This window comes from Lygodium microphyllum, chromosome 15 (genome assembly GCF_053477565.2).
Source record: "Lygodium microphyllum isolate KBCC chromosome 15, Lygodium_microphyllum_v1.1.10, whole genome shotgun sequence".
Classification (NCBI taxonomy): domain Eukaryota; kingdom Viridiplantae; phylum Streptophyta; class Polypodiopsida; order Schizaeales; family Lygodiaceae; genus Lygodium; species Lygodium microphyllum.
In genome coordinates, this window is record NC_141149.1 from 55,906,043 (window position 1) to 55,925,117 (window position 19,075).

General features: G+C 42.1%; 1 protein-coding gene across 1 annotated transcript in view; it reads right to left on the bottom strand.

Moving 5' to 3' along the window:
• Positions 1–637: 637 nt before the first annotated feature.
• LOC148024555 (protein ORANGE, chloroplastic-like) overlaps positions 638–19,075 on the bottom strand; it is a 40,422-nt gene continuing 21,984 nt past the window's right edge. Inside the window, exons 2-8 of the mRNA XM_087694187.1 lie at positions 2,765–2,909; positions 2,539–2,649; positions 2,303–2,389; positions 2,135–2,211; positions 1,936–2,063; positions 1,256–1,362; positions 638–1,146 (exon numbers count right to left, since the gene is read on the bottom strand). Coding sequence (XP_087550313.1) covers positions 1,069–1,146; positions 1,256–1,362; positions 1,936–2,063; positions 2,135–2,211; positions 2,303–2,389; positions 2,539–2,649; positions 2,765–2,909 — 733 coding nt within the window. The 3' untranslated portion in view covers positions 638–1,068. The remainder of the gene's footprint in view (positions 1,147–1,255; positions 1,363–1,935; positions 2,064–2,134; positions 2,212–2,302; positions 2,390–2,538; positions 2,650–2,764; positions 2,910–19,075) is intronic.

Sequence of the window (19,075 nt, forward strand, 5' to 3'; positions counted from 1 at the left end):
AATGAAGGGTCGATTACAAGCTAATTTCCTGCAGATTGAATTGTTAGTAGTGTTTAGTTGTCTTGGCTGCTCTCTTGAAAGGAAAACAAGATGACCACCCTAATAGCGTGTTTGGGCTTCGTCTCTATTATGGATGCGACTTCATCAGCGCACAGTGTGGTGACGTCTTTCCGTGCAATCCAACATGTTTTTAGCATCCCTCGTGGATATCGTGACTTATGGGACAACATCTCAATACAATTGCAATTGTTTCTTTTGTACTACCCGTGTGGAATCCTCCTGTCATAGATTTATTCGTGCCCATTTGCCAGGAAAATCCGGTCCCTCCTGTCTGACATTTCTAGAGGTCTGCTGGGACTTTTACATCTATCTGATTGGGCCTTTGATAAGGCAGTCCGACTTGCCCATGCTGGCCGACTGGCTGCCCGTCTGCCTACACTGCCCAACTGTCCAACCTGGCTATGGGACTGTATTCTGCCTGCCTGCCTGCTCGTCCAAAGGATCATCTCCTGACACCTTGTTCTCTACCCCATGTATGATATAATACATGCTATCATACCCACTGTATGCAGTAAGTGACAGGTTACCCAGCATAATTGTACTCTTGTAGCATGCTAGTAGTGAGTAGGTACAGAATGCATTTTCCATGTTACTCAACTTGTGGACTTTGTTACATACTAATTTGTTTTGCCACAAGTTGGCTTCTAGTAGATCTTCATGTACCTTTTTTCTTTTTAAAATCCAAACAACCTTATCCAATTTTTCTGCAGTCTGTTTGAAAAACAAATCAGAGGTGATTCCTCCTGTTAATAATGCATAGAAACGGTCTCTGAAACGAAACTTAGCCTGATGTTGTTCAGGTATCAATGTCATTTGATTTCAGACTGCATGTAGACTTACAAAACATAATTTAAGCAGCTGAACTGCAAATAACTGGGGCCAAAAGTGCTTGGAACAGTAATTGCTATTCCCCGCATTTTGCACACAGGGTTTGCCATTTGCACTCTGACAAGCTATATTTGCTAGAATGATCCTGGATTCCGTTTTCAAATCGTTGAGTTGCACTTCTCAATCAAAGGGATCAATGCGAGGATTGCTCTCATTTGCCATGGCCATCCCAGTGCACAGACAGGTTGGGCACATCACCTTCAGGACAAAATAGAAGTAATAACATATATCAGTAATACATAAGAGTAATATATTCTGTATGGCATGAAAACAGTCAAAATGTAGTGGTGATCTGTCCTTGTTATACCTTAGCTGTTCCTGAGCAAGTAGCACATCTCTCTGAGGTACTAGTGTAAGGAGCCAAATTAGAGGAAGACGTTCCTGTTCCTGAACAACGTGCACAGGCCAAATAGCCTGAAAACAGTTGGCAATCGACGACACATCAGCGAAACAAGTTACAAGGTATAAAATCACTAATTACAACACAAAAAAATGCTTCATAGATCAAGTTTTGTCCATGTCTGAATATGTTGGACAGACCTAAGCAGACCTTCGGTCAATCATGCAATGCGCTCATGGCAGATTTAGCAGTAGGCAGAAATGGGGAGAGCTGCATTCGCCACCTTATGAGAGATATTTTTGGGCTCATTCATGTGTATGCATTATCATTTTTTGATGTCCTAGAAGCTCTATCACTTGCCTTAGTGTGCACTGTGCATGTTCTTGCTGTAGAGCCTAACTTCTTTTTTTACACGTGTCAGGCCTGCTTCTTCAGGAAAATTTTCTCCGGGACAGGGAGACTACTATGGTGAGCCTACAGCCATTGTGAGCTGGCCTGTCAGGAAGAGCATGGGCAGGAATGTGGAGTAAAGACTGGGTTTGTTCTCATACTTGCTTCTGTGTATAGTGTATTATCATCTAGGTGGTTTATGTGTCTCAATTGGAGAAGAAGGGGAAAAAGAGAAGAAAAAAGGAAGAATATGTCACCTGTCCCATGGCAGTACTTGCATTTCTTTTGTTCCTGTTGTTTCACATTATTTATCTCCACAACAACGAGTGAAGAGATCACTCCAACAGCACCACCAGAGAATGAAGCAACAATTGGGTCCACTTCACTGCATATGTAACAAGGAAAAAGTGTTCAAAATCTATAGAGACTTGAAATCAGAAATTTTCAAGTTACTACCTTAATTGTAAAGGAAGGTGAGCACTGCTGATAAAATCCTTGTAGGACATTCCACCAGGACCAAGTTTCACTTCAAGCTGCACATAAAATAAGAACCTTACATCAACAAAAAGAGAGTTTCAAACAATGCAAACATATCATTTATGTGAAATTTTCACAAGAAATTACCATGGGAGCAATAAGCCCACCAAACATAATAATCCCACCCATGAGGAGTAGACAAGTAGCATAGTATTGTCTCAAGGTTTTGGAAGTCTAAAGCCAAACAAAACAGAATAAAAGATCTGTAAGCTTGCGTATTTCCATACAGAAACAGAAGAACAAACAACACAACTGCATGGATATACAAAATAAATATCATATTGTCAAATGACATATGTAAGATTGACTGTAATGAACTTAACTAGAGGTGGCAGAAAAGGGATAAAGGACGTGAACTCTGGCATATCACTCTCCTCATCATTAGAATTCTCTTCTAAACTTTTCAGCCTTTGTTGAATCCGCAGCCTCCTTACCTGTGCAATAAAAATGACACAAACCCTAGAAGAAAACACTCTCAAGGAATACAAATTGCCTAACTGAGTTTATACAGGCAGATATTCACTAAACAGTAAAGGTGAAGATAAATACCTCTTCTAGCAGCAAGAAGATCATGTTTCGACGACTTTTGATGTTATCTTGAATTTCCTGCAACTGCAATCGGGCGAAATCCATAACAGTTTCAGGACCTTCAATGATGCAGAAGGCCTCATTATTCACAGCTGTATTTTCCTTCCTGCAGTTGAAACAATAAAATATTTAGAACTGAGGTTTCAAAGCTACCTCTAGCATGTTCGATACATCAAGTCTAAAGAAAGTGTTTGATCTGTCCTGCATGAATGCAATACACTTGTGTAAGTTGCAACAAGAAATAGCAAACTTCATCTCATGCCAAGATCATTAACTGCTGCTGCACTTCCTACCCATCCTCTTCCATGTGTGGACCTGCCCCTAGTTGGGTCCAAAATGACTGATATAAAGGCATTAGTGAGTTCAATTGAGTCAATCAAAATGCAACCTCCAGCCTGCTGGTGAACTTTCATGTTTGAGGTGTCACCGAGGTTTAGTTCAAAATTGTGCCTTACCATTGTACCTCATGGAGTAATAGAAGTTTCCGTATTGATACATCTGTCTCCTTTTAAGTTGTTTGTACAATGAAATGTGCAATATCAAAGCAAAAAGGATAGGCACACCCCAAGGAGACTTATTGGGTTTGATAAAGCAATTTGCTAGGTAGTCGTAAAGTTGCCTAGCTATCTTATCTTCCTCTTTCATGCTACACCGCAATTTTTGAGAGAGGAGATGGCTATTGGGCAATGTCTTGATGCTATGATCTAATGTGCCACAAGACAGTGAAAGCCCGCCAAGTAATTTGGACAGAAAGACATCAACAAACTTGTGTAGAATCAAATCCAAATATTTATTCATATCAGAACTACTATCAGTATTATTATTGAGAGAGAGAGAATTACATTGTACCATTCATAATTGAACTTTCTCAGTAAAATAAATATAGGTAACAGCATCCGGACCGTGAAAACATCTACTGAATTTCGAGGCTGGTACCATATGTAAATTACATTTGGTGACCCTAGAGGGTGGACAAACCTTGATCACATGGAACTAACTAGCAAGCTCAAAAGAAAGTACATGAGTTTCATAGTCTATATACAATCAAGAAGATCTGTGAAAGAACCATGGCATGCTAGGAATGACATCGACATAGTCTAAACTCATCAATTAGAAGGCAAACTCGTGGTATTGTGGGATCAAAAGGTCCAACTTCAGCACCATCCAATCTCAACAATCCACAATTGGGCCTTCCATATATCGGACTGGGAAGCACCACCATGAATAATCCACCGGACTGCATGGCCACAAGGGAGAGTAGGGTGGCCTCAATTGGCTACTCAAGTAACTCGATAATTTGGGCCAAGCCAAAATACCTTGCACTCTCAATGGCGGCTGGACGGGCTTAGGGTTACTATGTCCCATTGAACCTTATTTAGCTCATTTAAACAGCCCCAAAACTCAAACTTTAATGCTACAAAGAGTTTCTATGTTTCATATGCAAGTTCCCATAGTTGGGTTGATTGCTCACTTGGCATTCCATACCACTCTATCATCAAGTCCTTATCAGCATATGCCTGTCCAGCCCCTTCATCAACTGTTGCCACTCTTTTCAGCCCCTAGGGCCTTCTTTCCAGCTGCTGCTCAGCCTATTGGAGGTGCCCATCTGCTGCATTTTGCAGTCCTACTGTCTGGTGACTCTATCCAGCCCATGACCAATCCAGCCCTGCATTCTACTGTTTACAGCTGTCTCCTAGTTGTTAGACATCATCTCCTACCTGGCTTGCTGCTTCTTTGACTGCCCTCAGCACCTAGCACCCTATTTCCAGCTGCCTCCCTGATTCCCAGCCACATGGACAGCTGCATTTATAGATCAGCTCAGTCAGCCAGCTGTTTTGCTTCTCTTGAAGGTCATAGTCTATCAAATACACCTCCTGTTGAGCTAAAATATGCATTACTTGCTGATTAGCCTCTTAAACAGCCCCAAAACACACTAAAAAATGCTCTTTTAGAGTTAAAAACCCTAAAACGGGGAGCGGTTCGAGAGAGTTTAGTGGAAACCCTAAAATGGGGAGCAGTTCAATGGAAACCCTAATTTTTGGGGCGCCCTTCCACATCTATAAATAGACAGGCTGCCCCCATTTAAATTCATTCCGTTTGTGCAGGTTTCTCACTCCACGTGTAGATTTCAGCCATCAGCCTCCTCCCACGTGGCTGTCCAGCCCTCAAGACTGCTGCCACTCCATCCGTGTTTGCTCTTGCTGCTGACGCCTTCATCCATGCTAACGTCAGCTCTGCTGGCAACATCATCATCTGCTGCAATCTAATCATCCAGTCATCGCCAGCCACATCAGACTCTGTTTCAGCCTGCTATTTACAGCAGACTCTCCACAGTTTCCAACCTCCGATCGGCGGTACACTGCTGCGTTTACCAGTTTCCAGCCTCCAAACTGCTATGTTTTGGTGACCAGCCTGCTCCCATTCACTATTCAGCACTCCTACACTCCAACTGGTGGTCACAGACTTGGGATCCATCTCCGGTGGACGTCACACTTCGACATTGCTCTGCCCCTGAGCACACTGTACACTCTTACATTCATTTACAGCATTCATTCACTTCAGAGTTGCGTTCTCTCTCTCCCTTCTTTTGTTTGTGTTTGAGTTTTTAAGTTTTTCGTTTAGGGTTCAAGTTTTGAGTTTTGCGTTGAGGGTTTGAGTTTTGCCCTCTGTGTCTGTGTTTGTCTCTTTGTGTTTCTGTCGTGGTCGTACACTCTGTGTGTCCTCACTGCAAACCCTAGCAATTTCTTCACATGGTATCTGAGTCGGTGCTCTTGTAAAGAATATCCTGCGGATATTGTGGAGAGCTTGTCTTTGTGCGAGGCACACAATACAACTTGCAACCGAATCACAATGTCCCAGACACCTTCTCTAGTTCCTATGATGTCTTATCAAGCTTCTCCATCATTGGAGACCTTGAGACGACATTATGGACTCGGTGAGAAGGACGACACTCCACTTTCACCTTCACCTTATTCTACTCCTATTCCAGATTTCACTAACATGACAGAGGAGGACTTTGAGAAGTACTATCGCAACAAGTACGGTGATATTTACACCCCTCCTAGTTTTGCTACCACATCCGGACCGGTTGGTGAGCTTGGCCACCTCTCCGATCATGGAGGACATATGGCATTCGGAACGTCTGGCGATCCATCTTCATCACCTCAACTAGGTCCAATGTCAGGTTTATACAATTCTTTTGTGTTGCATGAATCAAAACCCTCGTCTATTTCTTCTTTTAAGGAACAGGATCCGAATGGCTTTGCATATGTGAACTTCAATACAGGGGGCTCACAAAGCAGATGAAATTCAGGTACATCTACAGCTTCTGTTTCATTGAGCATGTCACACACACTTCTCACTTCCCACCCTCTTCAATATCACACCTTGATCACCTCTCATCATCTTTCCAAAACCTTGGATTACACTCCACATCTGCATCACATACCCTAGGGGCTGGATCTTCCATCTCCGCTCCTAGCATCTTTTCCTTCTCCACCCCATTCTCTACCCCTTTGCACCATGGTACTTCGTTAGGGGAAATGCCACACTTTAATACAGTGCCTCTCACCTTTCAGCAAATGAATACACCCATAACTCCTGGGTCGACTGTGATGGGCATCTGCCTCACTATCCCCACCTTCACATCTCACATGACCACTCATACGCAAGGGTTTCCATCCTCAGCTTATGTTGCGTCTTCACACTCTCCTTGGGTTTTACCTACGCAAGGATTCCCATCTGCTTCTCGTATCCCCATCCCACCTCCTTGGGTTCCTCATGTGGCTACCATGCCCATGCCTAATCAGCCCATCCCTACCTATGGATCCACCTTGCACACTACCCGCATGCCTAGTGGGCACTCTAGGGCCCATTCCCAATTGTACTCCACTCCCCCATCCTACCCACACTACACTTTTTCACACTAACCATCTCCGAGCACTATCACTCCTGTTGCAACGGCCAAGAATGCCTTCACGGATAAGACACGTTTTAATGGGTTAAATTTCACCATTTGGTCTAATTTCATGCAACAAGTGCTTGAGTCTCAAGGTCTTTGGGACCTCGTCATTGGTCTAGAGCCTATGCCGAACCCTCGACTAGCTCACCCTGATTACATCCGTCAATGGAGAGCCTACAATGCCACAGCCAATGATGAGCTGATGCAGGGATTGCTTCCTGAGTTTCACTCTCAGTTGCAACACTTTCCACTCATGTCAGAGCATTGGAGTCACCTTCTCGACCACTATGCGGCTCGTGATCGTACTCGGTGCATCAATCTCAACTTTGAGCTTCAAGAGTTCTCTATTAAGGAAGGGGATGATTTGAAAGTCAAGCTAGCTGAATATAGGTGGTTACTTGCCGAGTTCGCCACTACTGGCTCTCCAAAGTCATATGACGATCAGGTTACATTCTTCTTGAATAAGTTACCCAAAAAATACTTCAATTTTATTCAACACATCATCTCCCAACCTCAATTGCCAACCTTCTACGAGTTTGAATGCCAATTCTTGCATTACCCAAGGTTGCATAATCAAGTCCACAAGAAATCCTCATCACAACCTTATTCAGAGCAGAGGGGGTTGGTTACCTCTTCTTCGAGAGGGAAAGCCACCAATGGCAAGAACTTGCAAGATGCGAAGGCAAGCCAATCAAAGGGTGACTCCTCTTCCTCAAATGAAACCAAAGAATCTAGACCTATCTGGCAACAACTCCCTAAGAAAAATCGGTTTTGCACACACTTCCAGAGAGCGCCATGTGGACGAGGAGTGTCGCTCCAAGGCCCAAAGTCTTCCACCTAAAAAGCCTCAGCAAACCGCTGCAACTGCACAGTCCAGTGGGGCTACGCCTTCCGCTCCTACTTCATCTGCTCCTTTAACACCCGCTATTGCTGCTAGACATGTGGCTCGAAAACTGCCTCAGTAGCCCATCTCTTTCACTACCTCTTAGGGACTAGATGATTGTTCTACAAGTTCTGATCCCGTTGCACTTCATGCATCTATCTCACCTTCCTCCCCACCTCGTCAGGCGTTCCCTTGGCAGAGCCCTACTACTGGATATACACAATGGTGGCCATCTTCTTAGACTAGCATGTCTCTAGGTCCTTTCGAACACCCTAGGTCAGTCTAGCATTCATTTTTCGCACTCTTAGAGTCGGGTCCATAGGATTCATTGTCCTTAGCTTTTCTCTTCTTTTGTCCTCTGTTGCATTAACTCACACATACACATTCATTGCATTTATTTTGAGTTAGATTTTCTTTTTGTTCTGTTTTGCTTTGGAGCATCTCACCACTGACCTCTGTGTTTGCAGATTCTCATCTCTTTTGCAGGGTTTGGTCTTTCAGTATAGGGCTAGCTTGCAAATTGCTTTGGTCACATGGCGGTTTCCCCTCCCGAGGCAGATCGTGCAACAGCATCTCTCTCGATGCTATCATAGCGGTGACTTCTACCTTGCTCTTTTAGCGGGGTGCATCATCAACTTCATCCACTTCTTCTTCTTTCATTACTTGTGGTTCTCGGCACCATATAAAGACCGACATCATGCTCCTCTTCCTTCTTCGACATCTGCATCCAAGTTGAGAGGGGGTTCCTACACTTCTTGTTATTCTACAAGCTTCAACACTTTGTCTTCGACATCGACTTCTCCCCCTTGTCATAGCAGCTAAGAAACGCGTTTCTTTGAATTTGAAACTTACGAAACGTTTCTTAAAGTATGAAACGTTTCTGAGAGTAAAAAACGTAGGCATTTTTAACTTTTTTTATTTTTTTTGTAAGTTGAAACCCAAAACATCGTATTTTTGGCCAAAACTAATGGGCAATGTCAAACATGATGATGATGATGTATAATCTACTCTTGTCTTGAGATTTGAATATTATATGACTTTAGTCTCATTTATGAGTTATTTATGATATATTACGACTCATTCTTGATTTTGACATTTTGTCAGTTTGTTTTGAAATGAGAATCATGATGTTGCCACTTGACTCAGTCTATATTATAGATAGGCTATTTACATATTAATTTCAATTTACTTTGTATGATATGTATGAATCATAGTTTTTGAGTTATAAACCATAGTATAGCTTGTCCAAAGACTAACTTTGACATATGTGACAAGTCAATAATGGATCGTGGATATGTAATGTATAATGTATTATTCTCAATTGACTCTATTATCACTTAAGCTTAATTAGCCATTCTTTGTTTAAGAGAGAGTTCCATAGAGGTTTAGAACCTCTTTCCCCAGTCAAAACTATTAAAATTTTCTATATAAAAAAACTTGCGTTTCTTATTTTACCCCCTCTTGAAAGAAACTTACGAAACACGTTTCTAATGTTTTATTTCTAAACGTTTTTTACGTTTCTGGTTGCTATGCCCCTTGTTGTACCTTACCCTTTGTATTGCATGATTTCATCATCTTTGTACTAGGGCGCTTGGGCAAGTGAACAATTTTCCCATGAGAGACACTATCCAAGTAGCACCTACTGCATGAGCATTCTTCAGCATGTAGCATACTTTGCATCTCATTGTGCCGAGCACCACTTGAGCAAATCCTAAGCTGTTTCCACCGGTGGCTGTTGTTACCACGCCACCATCCTCCATCACATAGATACCTCATCACCTATTTTTCCTCGTCATCAACACCCTGAGTGGATGGATTAGCTTGTTTTGTTTTGTGATGTGTTGGGTATACCCTCCCTACACCCGTCTTTTGGGTCACTATTACTCAATCGACCGCATCCCATAAAATTTACCTCACTTATTCAAAAGAAAACAAAACAAAACAAAAAAAAAAGTTGCATGTGGTTTCATCCGCCTTTGTAGGGCTTGGTAGGCCACTAGGCAGCCGACGTACACCCTTTGTCCGATGCCCTGTACTCTCTAGGGTGACTACTTGGATTCCCTTGGTAAAATAACCATCGCCTCTGTAGTCTTGGTAGGCCATTGGGCAGTCAGCGTGCACCCTTTGTCCAATGCCTTGGCTCCTTTGGAGTGGGATGCCTTGGGGTAAGTAAAACATCACACTGGCTAGCCTAACCTTTCGGCTCAGTTTTGGGCCTGAGAGAGGACCTTGAGCTAAAATATGCATTACTTGCTTATTAGCCTCTTAAACAGCCTCAAAACACACTAAAAAATGCTCTTTTAGAGTTAAAAGCCCTAAAACGGGGAGCGATTCAAGAGAGTTCAAAGAAAACCCTAAAGCGGGGAGCACTTCGAGAGAGTTTAGTGGAAACTCTAATTTTTGGGGTGCCCTTCCACATCTATAAATAGACAGGTTACCCCCATCCAAATTCATTCCATCTGTGCAGGTTTCTCACTCCACGTGCAGATTTCAACCATCAGCCTCCTCCCACATGGTTGTCCAGCCCTCGAGACTGCTGCCACTCCATCCGTGTTTGCTCCTACTCCTGGCGCCTTCATCCATACTAACGTCAGCTACTGGCAATATCATCATCTGCTGCGATCTAATCATCCAGTCATCGCCAACCACATGAAACACTGTTTCAGCCTGCTGTTTACAGCAGACTTTGCGTAGTTTCCAGCCTCCGATCAGCGGTACACTGCTGCGTTTACCAGTTTCCAACCTCCAAAATGCTACGTTTTGGTGACCAGCCTGCTGCCATTCACTATTCAGCACTCCTACACTCCAACTGGTGGTCACAGACTTGGGATCCGTCTCCGGTGGACATCACACTCTAACATTGCTCCGCCCTTGAGCACACTGTACACTCTTACATTCATTTACAGCATTCATTCACTTCAAAGTTGTGTTCTTTCTCTCCCTTCTTTTGTTTGTGTTTGAGTTTTTGAGTTTTGCGTTTAGGGTTTGAATTTTGAGTTTTGCGTTTAGGGTTTGAGTTTTTCCCTCTGTGTCTGTGTCTGTCTCTTTGTGTTTCTATCGTGGTCGTACACTCTATGTGTCCTTAGTGCAAACCCTAGCAATTTTCTGCACACCTCCTAGGCTGCATTTTCACTGCCTGCCTATTCTGTTCAGCATTGACTAGTGGTTACAGTACTCAGAATCTGTCTTCAATGGACATCACTCTCTAACTACTCCCTCAACCCACTCCCACAAGAGTCATCAGTTGTTGGAAAGCTCTACCTTTGAGCATTCTATACGCACACTCATTTATTTACAACATTCATTCCCTTACTTTAGAGTTATCCTTCTTCTCTATTTGCATTCTTGAAATTTTATCCAAATTATTGTGTTTTCTCATATTCATACATTGTTTTCTCTATGAAAACCCTAACATATCTTCACATGGTATCAAAGTTGGTGCTCTTCTAAAAAGTATCCTGCAACTATCGTGGAGGCTTGGTTTGTGCGAGGTACACGACCAACACATAACCAATTCATAATGGCTAAGCCTCCTTCCTTTTGGCAAGTTACAATGCCTTCTCAGGCTTCTTCATTAGTGGAGGTCTTGAGGAGATATAATGGCCTCAACTAGAAGGACAACACATCATCTTCTTCACCTTCTTTACTAGATGTACGGCAAGTAACAAACATAGAGTTTAGAAAATTCATGCATATCAAATATCCTAGCTAGCCTCCTCCTTTAAACTGCAAGCATCAATCAAAGTCTAATGGTGAGGATGGCCACCTCTCCACTCAAGGAGAACACACTGCATTCAGGATGAATGATGACCAATCTTCTTCATCGCAACCAAGCCTATGTCAGATTCATATAACCCCTTTGTGTCATATGAAACAAAGCACTTCTTTATTTCTCTTTCTAGTGTGCAGGATTCAGATCATGACCAATTTGAGTGTATTAATTTCAATGCAGACATATGTCCACAAGGATAGTTGACATTATACCTTCTATGTCATATGACCATGGTGTTGGCCTTAATCATTCGTAATTCTGTACATGCCTATTCTATACCTAATTTAGACTCTCTTTCTTTTGCTTTTAATAGCTTAGGTTTAAATTCTACACTTGCATCCATAATAATAGAAATAGGGTCTTCTGTTTCCATTCCTAACACATTTCTTTTTAACATGTTAGTTATCACAGGGGTGAATGCCACTCTACACCTTGGTGCACTGTTAGCGGAAATACTACCCATAAACACTATACCTTACACCTACAACAAGTGAGCACATCCATCTATCTTTGGATGACTATATTGGGCATCCCCCTCACTCTCCCTAGACATTCACCTAAGACTCCTCCAATACAAGGATTTCCATCCTCTACTTATGGAGTGCCACCACACATTCTATCGGTCTCTCAAATGCAAGGATATCCATCCTCTGCCTATGGTATGTTGTATCACACTCCATAGGCCACTTCGACGGAGGGATCTCCATCGTTTGCCTATATTGTGCCTATCCATCCTCCTTGGGCTACTCGCACAAGCACCATGCCTATGCCTACTCACCCCATAAACCTTATGCAACAAGTGCTCTAGTCTAAGGGTCTGTGGAACCTAGTAATTTGCTTAAAGTCTATGCCAAACCCTCGATTGGCCCACCTTGATCATATCCATCAATGGAGAACTCACAATGTTGCACCAAATGTCAAGTTAATGCAAGGGTTACTTCTTGAAGTTCAATCACAATTACAACACTTTCCCCTTGCATCCAATCATTGGAGTCATCTCATTAACTGCTATGCAACGAAGAGATTACACTCAACGTATCAATCTTGATCATGAGCTACAAGAGTTTTCCATTAAGAAAGGGGATGATTTGAAAGTCAAGTTGGCTGAGTATCGACACTTACTCGTTGAATTTGTCAATAATAGCTCCCTAAAGTCAAATGACAATCAGCTCACATTATTCTTAAATAAGCTATCTTCCAAATACTTCCACTTTATGCAGCAAGTCATTTCATCGGCCCCACTATCAACTTTCTATGAGTTCAAATGCAAGTTCTTACATTAAAGTCCACAAAATGACCTCTTCCCCATTCTCATATTCAAAGGGGGACCAGGCTTCTAGTATCCTCTTCTTTGAAGCGGAATTTGGAGGTAGCAAGAACTCTCAAGATGAGAAGGCAGCCAATACCAAGAGTGACACCCCTTTCTCCGACAAGACCAATGAAACCAAAGAAACTAAACCATCCAGTAGTAACTCCCTAAAAAGAATAGGTTTTGCACACATTACCAACAATCAAGCCATGTAGACAAGGAGCATCATATTAAGGCCCATGGTCTCCCACCTAACAAAGCACAACATGCCACGATTGCATCCATGATCAGTACTCCCCTTGGATAGTCAAGAGGGGGGACAGGCATTGGTAGGCTATTGTTATATAGTTAGCACTCTTAGGTACAATTACGCATTTCCTTTTTTATCAGGTCCGATAGTTCTATGCAGTCTACATGCAATTACCACCTTCACCAGGCAGTTGAGCAGGCTCAGCAGGTTGCACAAGTTTCCATGTGGCAGTTGACAGTGCTGCGCAGCATTTTTTTGCATTTTTTATTCAGAGATTGCAGTATGGCAGCAATCAGCCAGTTTAAAACTCGCCGGCCTGATTATTTTATACCTTTTTATTTCTGCCTATTTATAGGCTGCCTGCTTCAGTCACTCCACTTACCACTTTTCAAGTGGAGACAGAGACCGGCTCGCGGAGATACTTCGACAGCTTGTGTATACATCTGGATGAGAAAGCTGAATTGCTCAAGGTACAAGCACATTGGGATAAACTGAATGCCTACATCCATTCTTTCCTCTCTCACACACACACACACATAGAGAAGGTCTTCTCTTCAGTGTTCAAACTTCAGAGTTCAGACTTCAACTTTCAGTCTTTGGGCTGTGAACAGTGACAGTGCAGGCTGAATACACTACACTACTCAAAGGCTAAGAAAGAGAGTGAAAGAGAGAGAAATTTTACCCAGTGGTCAAAAAGTTAGGGGTAGCAATGTTCCAGGCAAGCAACTATGTTTTCCACAGTTTGTGGACTTCATGTAGGGATTTTCAGTCGTTTCCAGTCAAGAAAGGAGATTTCCAAAATGTGTGCACTTAGGACCACTAAACAAGCAAAGTGACCTGAAATTGGTGCTTTTTTTTTTATTTTCCCAAACAACTATGCTCAGATCGATTTGTGTTTTCCTATAGGCTTGCTTGCAAGGTTTATGAGTGAACCCAAGCTAGTTCATTGGAAGGCTACTATGAGGATTTTGTAGTTCTTGAGGGGGACCCCCGACCTAGGTATTTGTTATCCAACAGCTACAAGAGATTAAACTTTGGTTCTATAGGGCTAGACGGATTCAAATTAGGCTGGAGATGTTGGCATCCCGAGGTCAACAACATGTTATTCCTTCACTTTGGGTGCCAATGCTATCTCTTGGAGTAGCAAGAAGCAGCCCATTGTTGCCCTATCATCTGCAAAGGCAAAGTATCAAGTGGCGTCTTCTACCACATGTGAGACTGTGGCTTTTGCAATTGTTAGGAGAGGCTGACTGTCCTTCGACAAGTCCTACTACACTACATTGCAACAATGAGAGTTGCGTTGCTTCAGCACAAAATCTTGTATTTCATGCTAGGTCAAAGCACATTGAGATGCAGTACCATTTCATTTAGGAGAAGATCTTCGATGAGAACATTGATGAGATTTAGTGCAAGACAGAGGACAACTTGGCAGATTTGTTTACGAAGGCTCTTCCTAAAGCCGTTCTTCGACAACACTGCACATCCCATAGCCTTATGCCCCACCTAGGATGTAAGAGGGGGTGTTAGAGATTTATTCATCTCTTGGATAGGCACACACACCATGAGACCCATTTTAGTACAAGCATGTGTTCGAAGAACACTCTATGATCAAAGATGTTCCGCAAGGTAATCCATTATCTACTATTTCATTTGAGTATAAGTTTGATGCTTCATAATCACCTTCACATTTCTTGCCCTTCCCTCCCACTTTTACTTCCCATTTAGATTTATCTGCATTACATCTAGAGGCCTACTATAGGTTATCCAATCTTAGCACACACTGTTTTTTATGGATATTTAAGCTTTAGGCCCTCATTAGCCACTTAGAGGTGTATTACTTCACAGCCTGGTGTTTTGTTGCCAAGAATGCCACTTGTGCACTATGCACCTTCCACACACCTATGAGTGCCCCACTCTTTGTCCTCTGGTCCAATTGTGTGGGAAATCCCCCTCCACATTGTACTACCTTCCTTGGTTGCTCACACGCATGGACCTCCCTCTTGTGCTAATGAGTCACCTCGTTCATTGAAGCAAACAAAGAGTGAAAAGGAATCACCTTTGCACTTAGACCCAATCCCACCCTCCCCAGATGATCCTAAACACAAACCATGATCTAATGCCAATGTTAAGTCTCCTTGACGCTTTTCTTTGTTTCCATTTAAGAGCCCCATTGAAGGCGAAAGTAAATGGTATAGTCCAATTATCACAAAGACCCTTCTAAAATTACTTGCCTAAAAAGAATAGGTTTTGACCTTTTACCAAAAACTCAATCATCTAGATGACAATTCACTCAAAGACCAAGGGTATTAGACCCACACCCAAAATCACACCATTCACAACTACAAGTATTTTACCAACGCCAAAACTGATTTGATTCCAATAACCAAACCAATTTAGCCCCTTTTGGCAATGGTAGTGCCACTCAAAGACCAACGAGAGGGGGACTTTCCCAAGGAGGTGGCACAATTTTTCCACCCTGGTATCCCTATGTATCAATGGCTAGCCGCTGATGCAATGGATCCTGGGTCTCCCCTTAGTTAGTGCCTTACTGCATATCTAACGGATTCAATCATGATTCATTACCTACCCTTAGGCTAGTTTCTTAGGAGTCCTAGGTCACTCTTTGGAACCTTAGGCTACCATAGTCTTAGTCGTACTTTGGCTTTCTTTTAAGTCTTTCCTTGCACACTTAGTCACTTACTTTTATCTCTTTTTGCTACATCTACACTCACTCAAATTTCTTTTTCACTTTAGCATAGTATTCAATGCATCTCATAACAAATATCTAGCATTCAAGTTTCTTTTTTGATCCTTTCATGCTAGGTTTTTGTATTTTAGTTTAGGACTAATGCTGCAAATATTTACTAGTCCATGAAGACTTTGCTTCAATGAGTCCAAGGCATGAGTATCCCTGCCAGCAATCAGCATGTCATCTACATACAAAACCAAGATAATTAGGCTGCCATCTGTTGCTACCTTCTTGGTGTACAAGCACTGATCCACTTGACTTCTATGAAAACCTTGAGACTGCATAAATGTATCAAACTTATGGCACCATTCTCTGAGTGCTTGTTTCAGCGCATACAAACTCCTTTTGACTTTACATACCATCTTTTCTTTCCCTTTTTCCACAAACCCTTCACGCTATTGCATATATATATCTTCATGCAGATCACCATGTAAGAATGCAGTCTTTACATCCATCTGTATGAGCTCCATATCTTCAGCTACAACCAAGCCCAAAATGGTTCTCAATGTAGTCATCTTGACTACAGGAGATAAGATCTCATCAAAGTCAATCCCGTGTTCCTGCTTGTACCCCTTCACAACCAATCTTGCTTTGTACTTTGGTGAGGAACCAAAAGTGACCATCTTGTAAACCCATTTGCATGGAAATGTTTTATACCCTTTAGACAACTGCACCAAGTCCCAAGTGTCATTTTTCTCAAGAGATTCCATTTCTAACAACATGGCTTAATACAATTTCTTGTTGGCATGTCTGTTCATTGCTTCCTTGAAGCAAAATGGTTCACCACAGTCTCTCAACATGACATAATCAACCACATTGTTTGCACCATGAATTGTTTAAACTTATCAAGCACTTCATCCTTGCTACGAATAGGATAAACCCATACCTTCCGTGAGGCATCATCGACAAAGGTGACAAAATATATCTTTGCCCCTAAAGATAATCCTGGCATCTGACATGCATCTGAATGTACTAACTCTAGAGGAGAAGATTTTAGCGAAAGAGACTTTTTGTTAGAAGTCTGTGCATGTTTACCATAAATACAATGATCACAATGCTCAAAATCAACATAACGAAGACAAGGCAAGTAACCCAAACGAGAAAGCACTTTCATTCCTGTTTGACTCATGTGTCCCAACCGGCCATGCCACAAGGAAACACTTGGCTGCTCGGTCACAGCAACAACATGGTCATGCATACTAGATACGTGAAGTGGATACAAAGTATCACTCTTGCAACCTCTGGCAATAAGTCTAGATCCTTACAAATCTTCAATTTCCCATCACCAAAGGTGGTATGAAAACCATCGTCATCTAGCTGCCCCGTGCTAATCAAGCTCTTCTTGAGCTGAGGTACATGTCATACATGCTGAAGTGTGAAGACAGAACCATACTACCAATACCTGCAATGTCACATGCATAGTTGTCCCTAAGATGGACAACACCATATCGACCCCCTGTATGGGCAGAGAACTACTCACGACGAGGGGTGACATGAAAGGAAGCACCTGAATCAAGAATCCAGGTACGCATATCATCATCTGTATCTGCAAGTAAAGCATATGCACGAAAGTGTGAAGAGACCAAGAGTACGTCATTCCCACTGTCAACGTCATGAGTGACTACATTCACCTCTTCAATTTTGACACTGCTCTTCTTAGGCTGACTCTCTTTCTTCTCTTCCTTGCTATCATCTGTCTTTTTGCCCTTTCCTCTCTCTTTCTTCCATTTGTAGCAGTCACGTTTAAACTAACCCTTCTTGCCACAATGATGGAATTCAACATCTTTGCCACGTGATTTACTGCGTCCCTTGCTATCAGATTTGCCTTTCTGTTGTGATCTACCCCTAGTATGCAAAGCACTAGAAGACTTACTGGATGCATTGTTCTGCCAATTCATTTCTTCCATGAGTAGAGCACTCTCTACATCAGCATACAAAAGAATTGCATTAGAATTGCTCATAGAGTCTTAAATGTATCCCAACTCTCTGGAAGAGTGCAAAGCAAGAACGTAGCCTTAAATTCCTCATCAATCAAAAACTTCAAGGCAACCAACTGGCTGAAAATGGATTTAAACTCACTCAAGTGAGTAGACATTGTTGTACCCTCTTTCATACCCAAATCCATAAGCTTTTTCAGCCAAAACACTTTGCTTGCGGCACTCTTCTGTCCATACAGTTCTTCCAATCGAGTCCAAATAGCATATGCAGAATCCAAACCTTCAATATTAAACAACAAGGCATCAGAAATCGATAGCTTGATGGTTGAGTGTGCAAGCTCATTTAACTCATCCCAATTGTCATGTTCCATATCTGCGGGTTTTGCCCCTTTTGTCTTAATCGGCTTTGCCTGCTCTTTTTGCAACACGATATTGTAGCACTATTTTTGCCAAACTGCAAAGTTATGTGCTCCTTCAAGCTTCTTTATGTGCATGAGATTACTGTTGTCATTGCTGCCAGCCATGTTTTTCAGCCCAAATGTGACCAAAAAATTCAGCAAATGCAGGCCCAAATTGTCACACAAGTGACCAAGGTACAAACAAGTACCGACCAGCAATAAATGACCACGTAGAAGCAGAAATTTCAGATCTGTAAGTAAATTTTCAGAATCACCAAACCATGTGCTACAGCATTCCACAACTGATTACAGCTGTTCCAAGGGCAAATGCATCACATTACATGAGAAATCCCAAATTTTAGCTGCAATTTCTGTTGTAGATGTACCCACAGGCATAAAATTTGACACGCATGGTCAAAAGCCCCAAAAATTCTATGCTCAAAGTATTGACCATACATCTGCACTGTCTCTAACATGCATAGAACAGGCCAATTTTGCCAAAATAGAGCAATTTCAGCAAAACCCCCAAATTTCACTGACCAATCTGTCCCAATTGCATTAATGCATATTCTCGAAAGCGTAAAACATGTAAAATTAGCAAAATTTCACAAGATTTTGCAAAAGCCCCAAATTTCTCGGGTCCAAATGTGCACCAATGTCAGCCAATCTGACTCAGCTGAACAAAATTTCACCAATATAGTACAAGCCCCAAATTTTATGGGTCCAATGTTGAGAAATTTCACTTAGATGAGCAAAATTTCAATAATTTTGGCGAAATCCCTAATTCAAATGCGCACAATGTCTGCAATTTCTCACACAGATGCCTCAATTTTGCATGAATAGTACTCAATCTGGAGAACCCCCAAATTTTTCGGCTTAGATTGCACGAAAATTTGAAGTTGTGCCTCCATGCGTGAACCGTCGGTAGGGGAATTTCAAAAAAAAAGATTTTGAAGAGAAAAAAAAAATATTGGATGATGGGTCCATTGACCCGCCGTGCAGGTCGCCGCCTC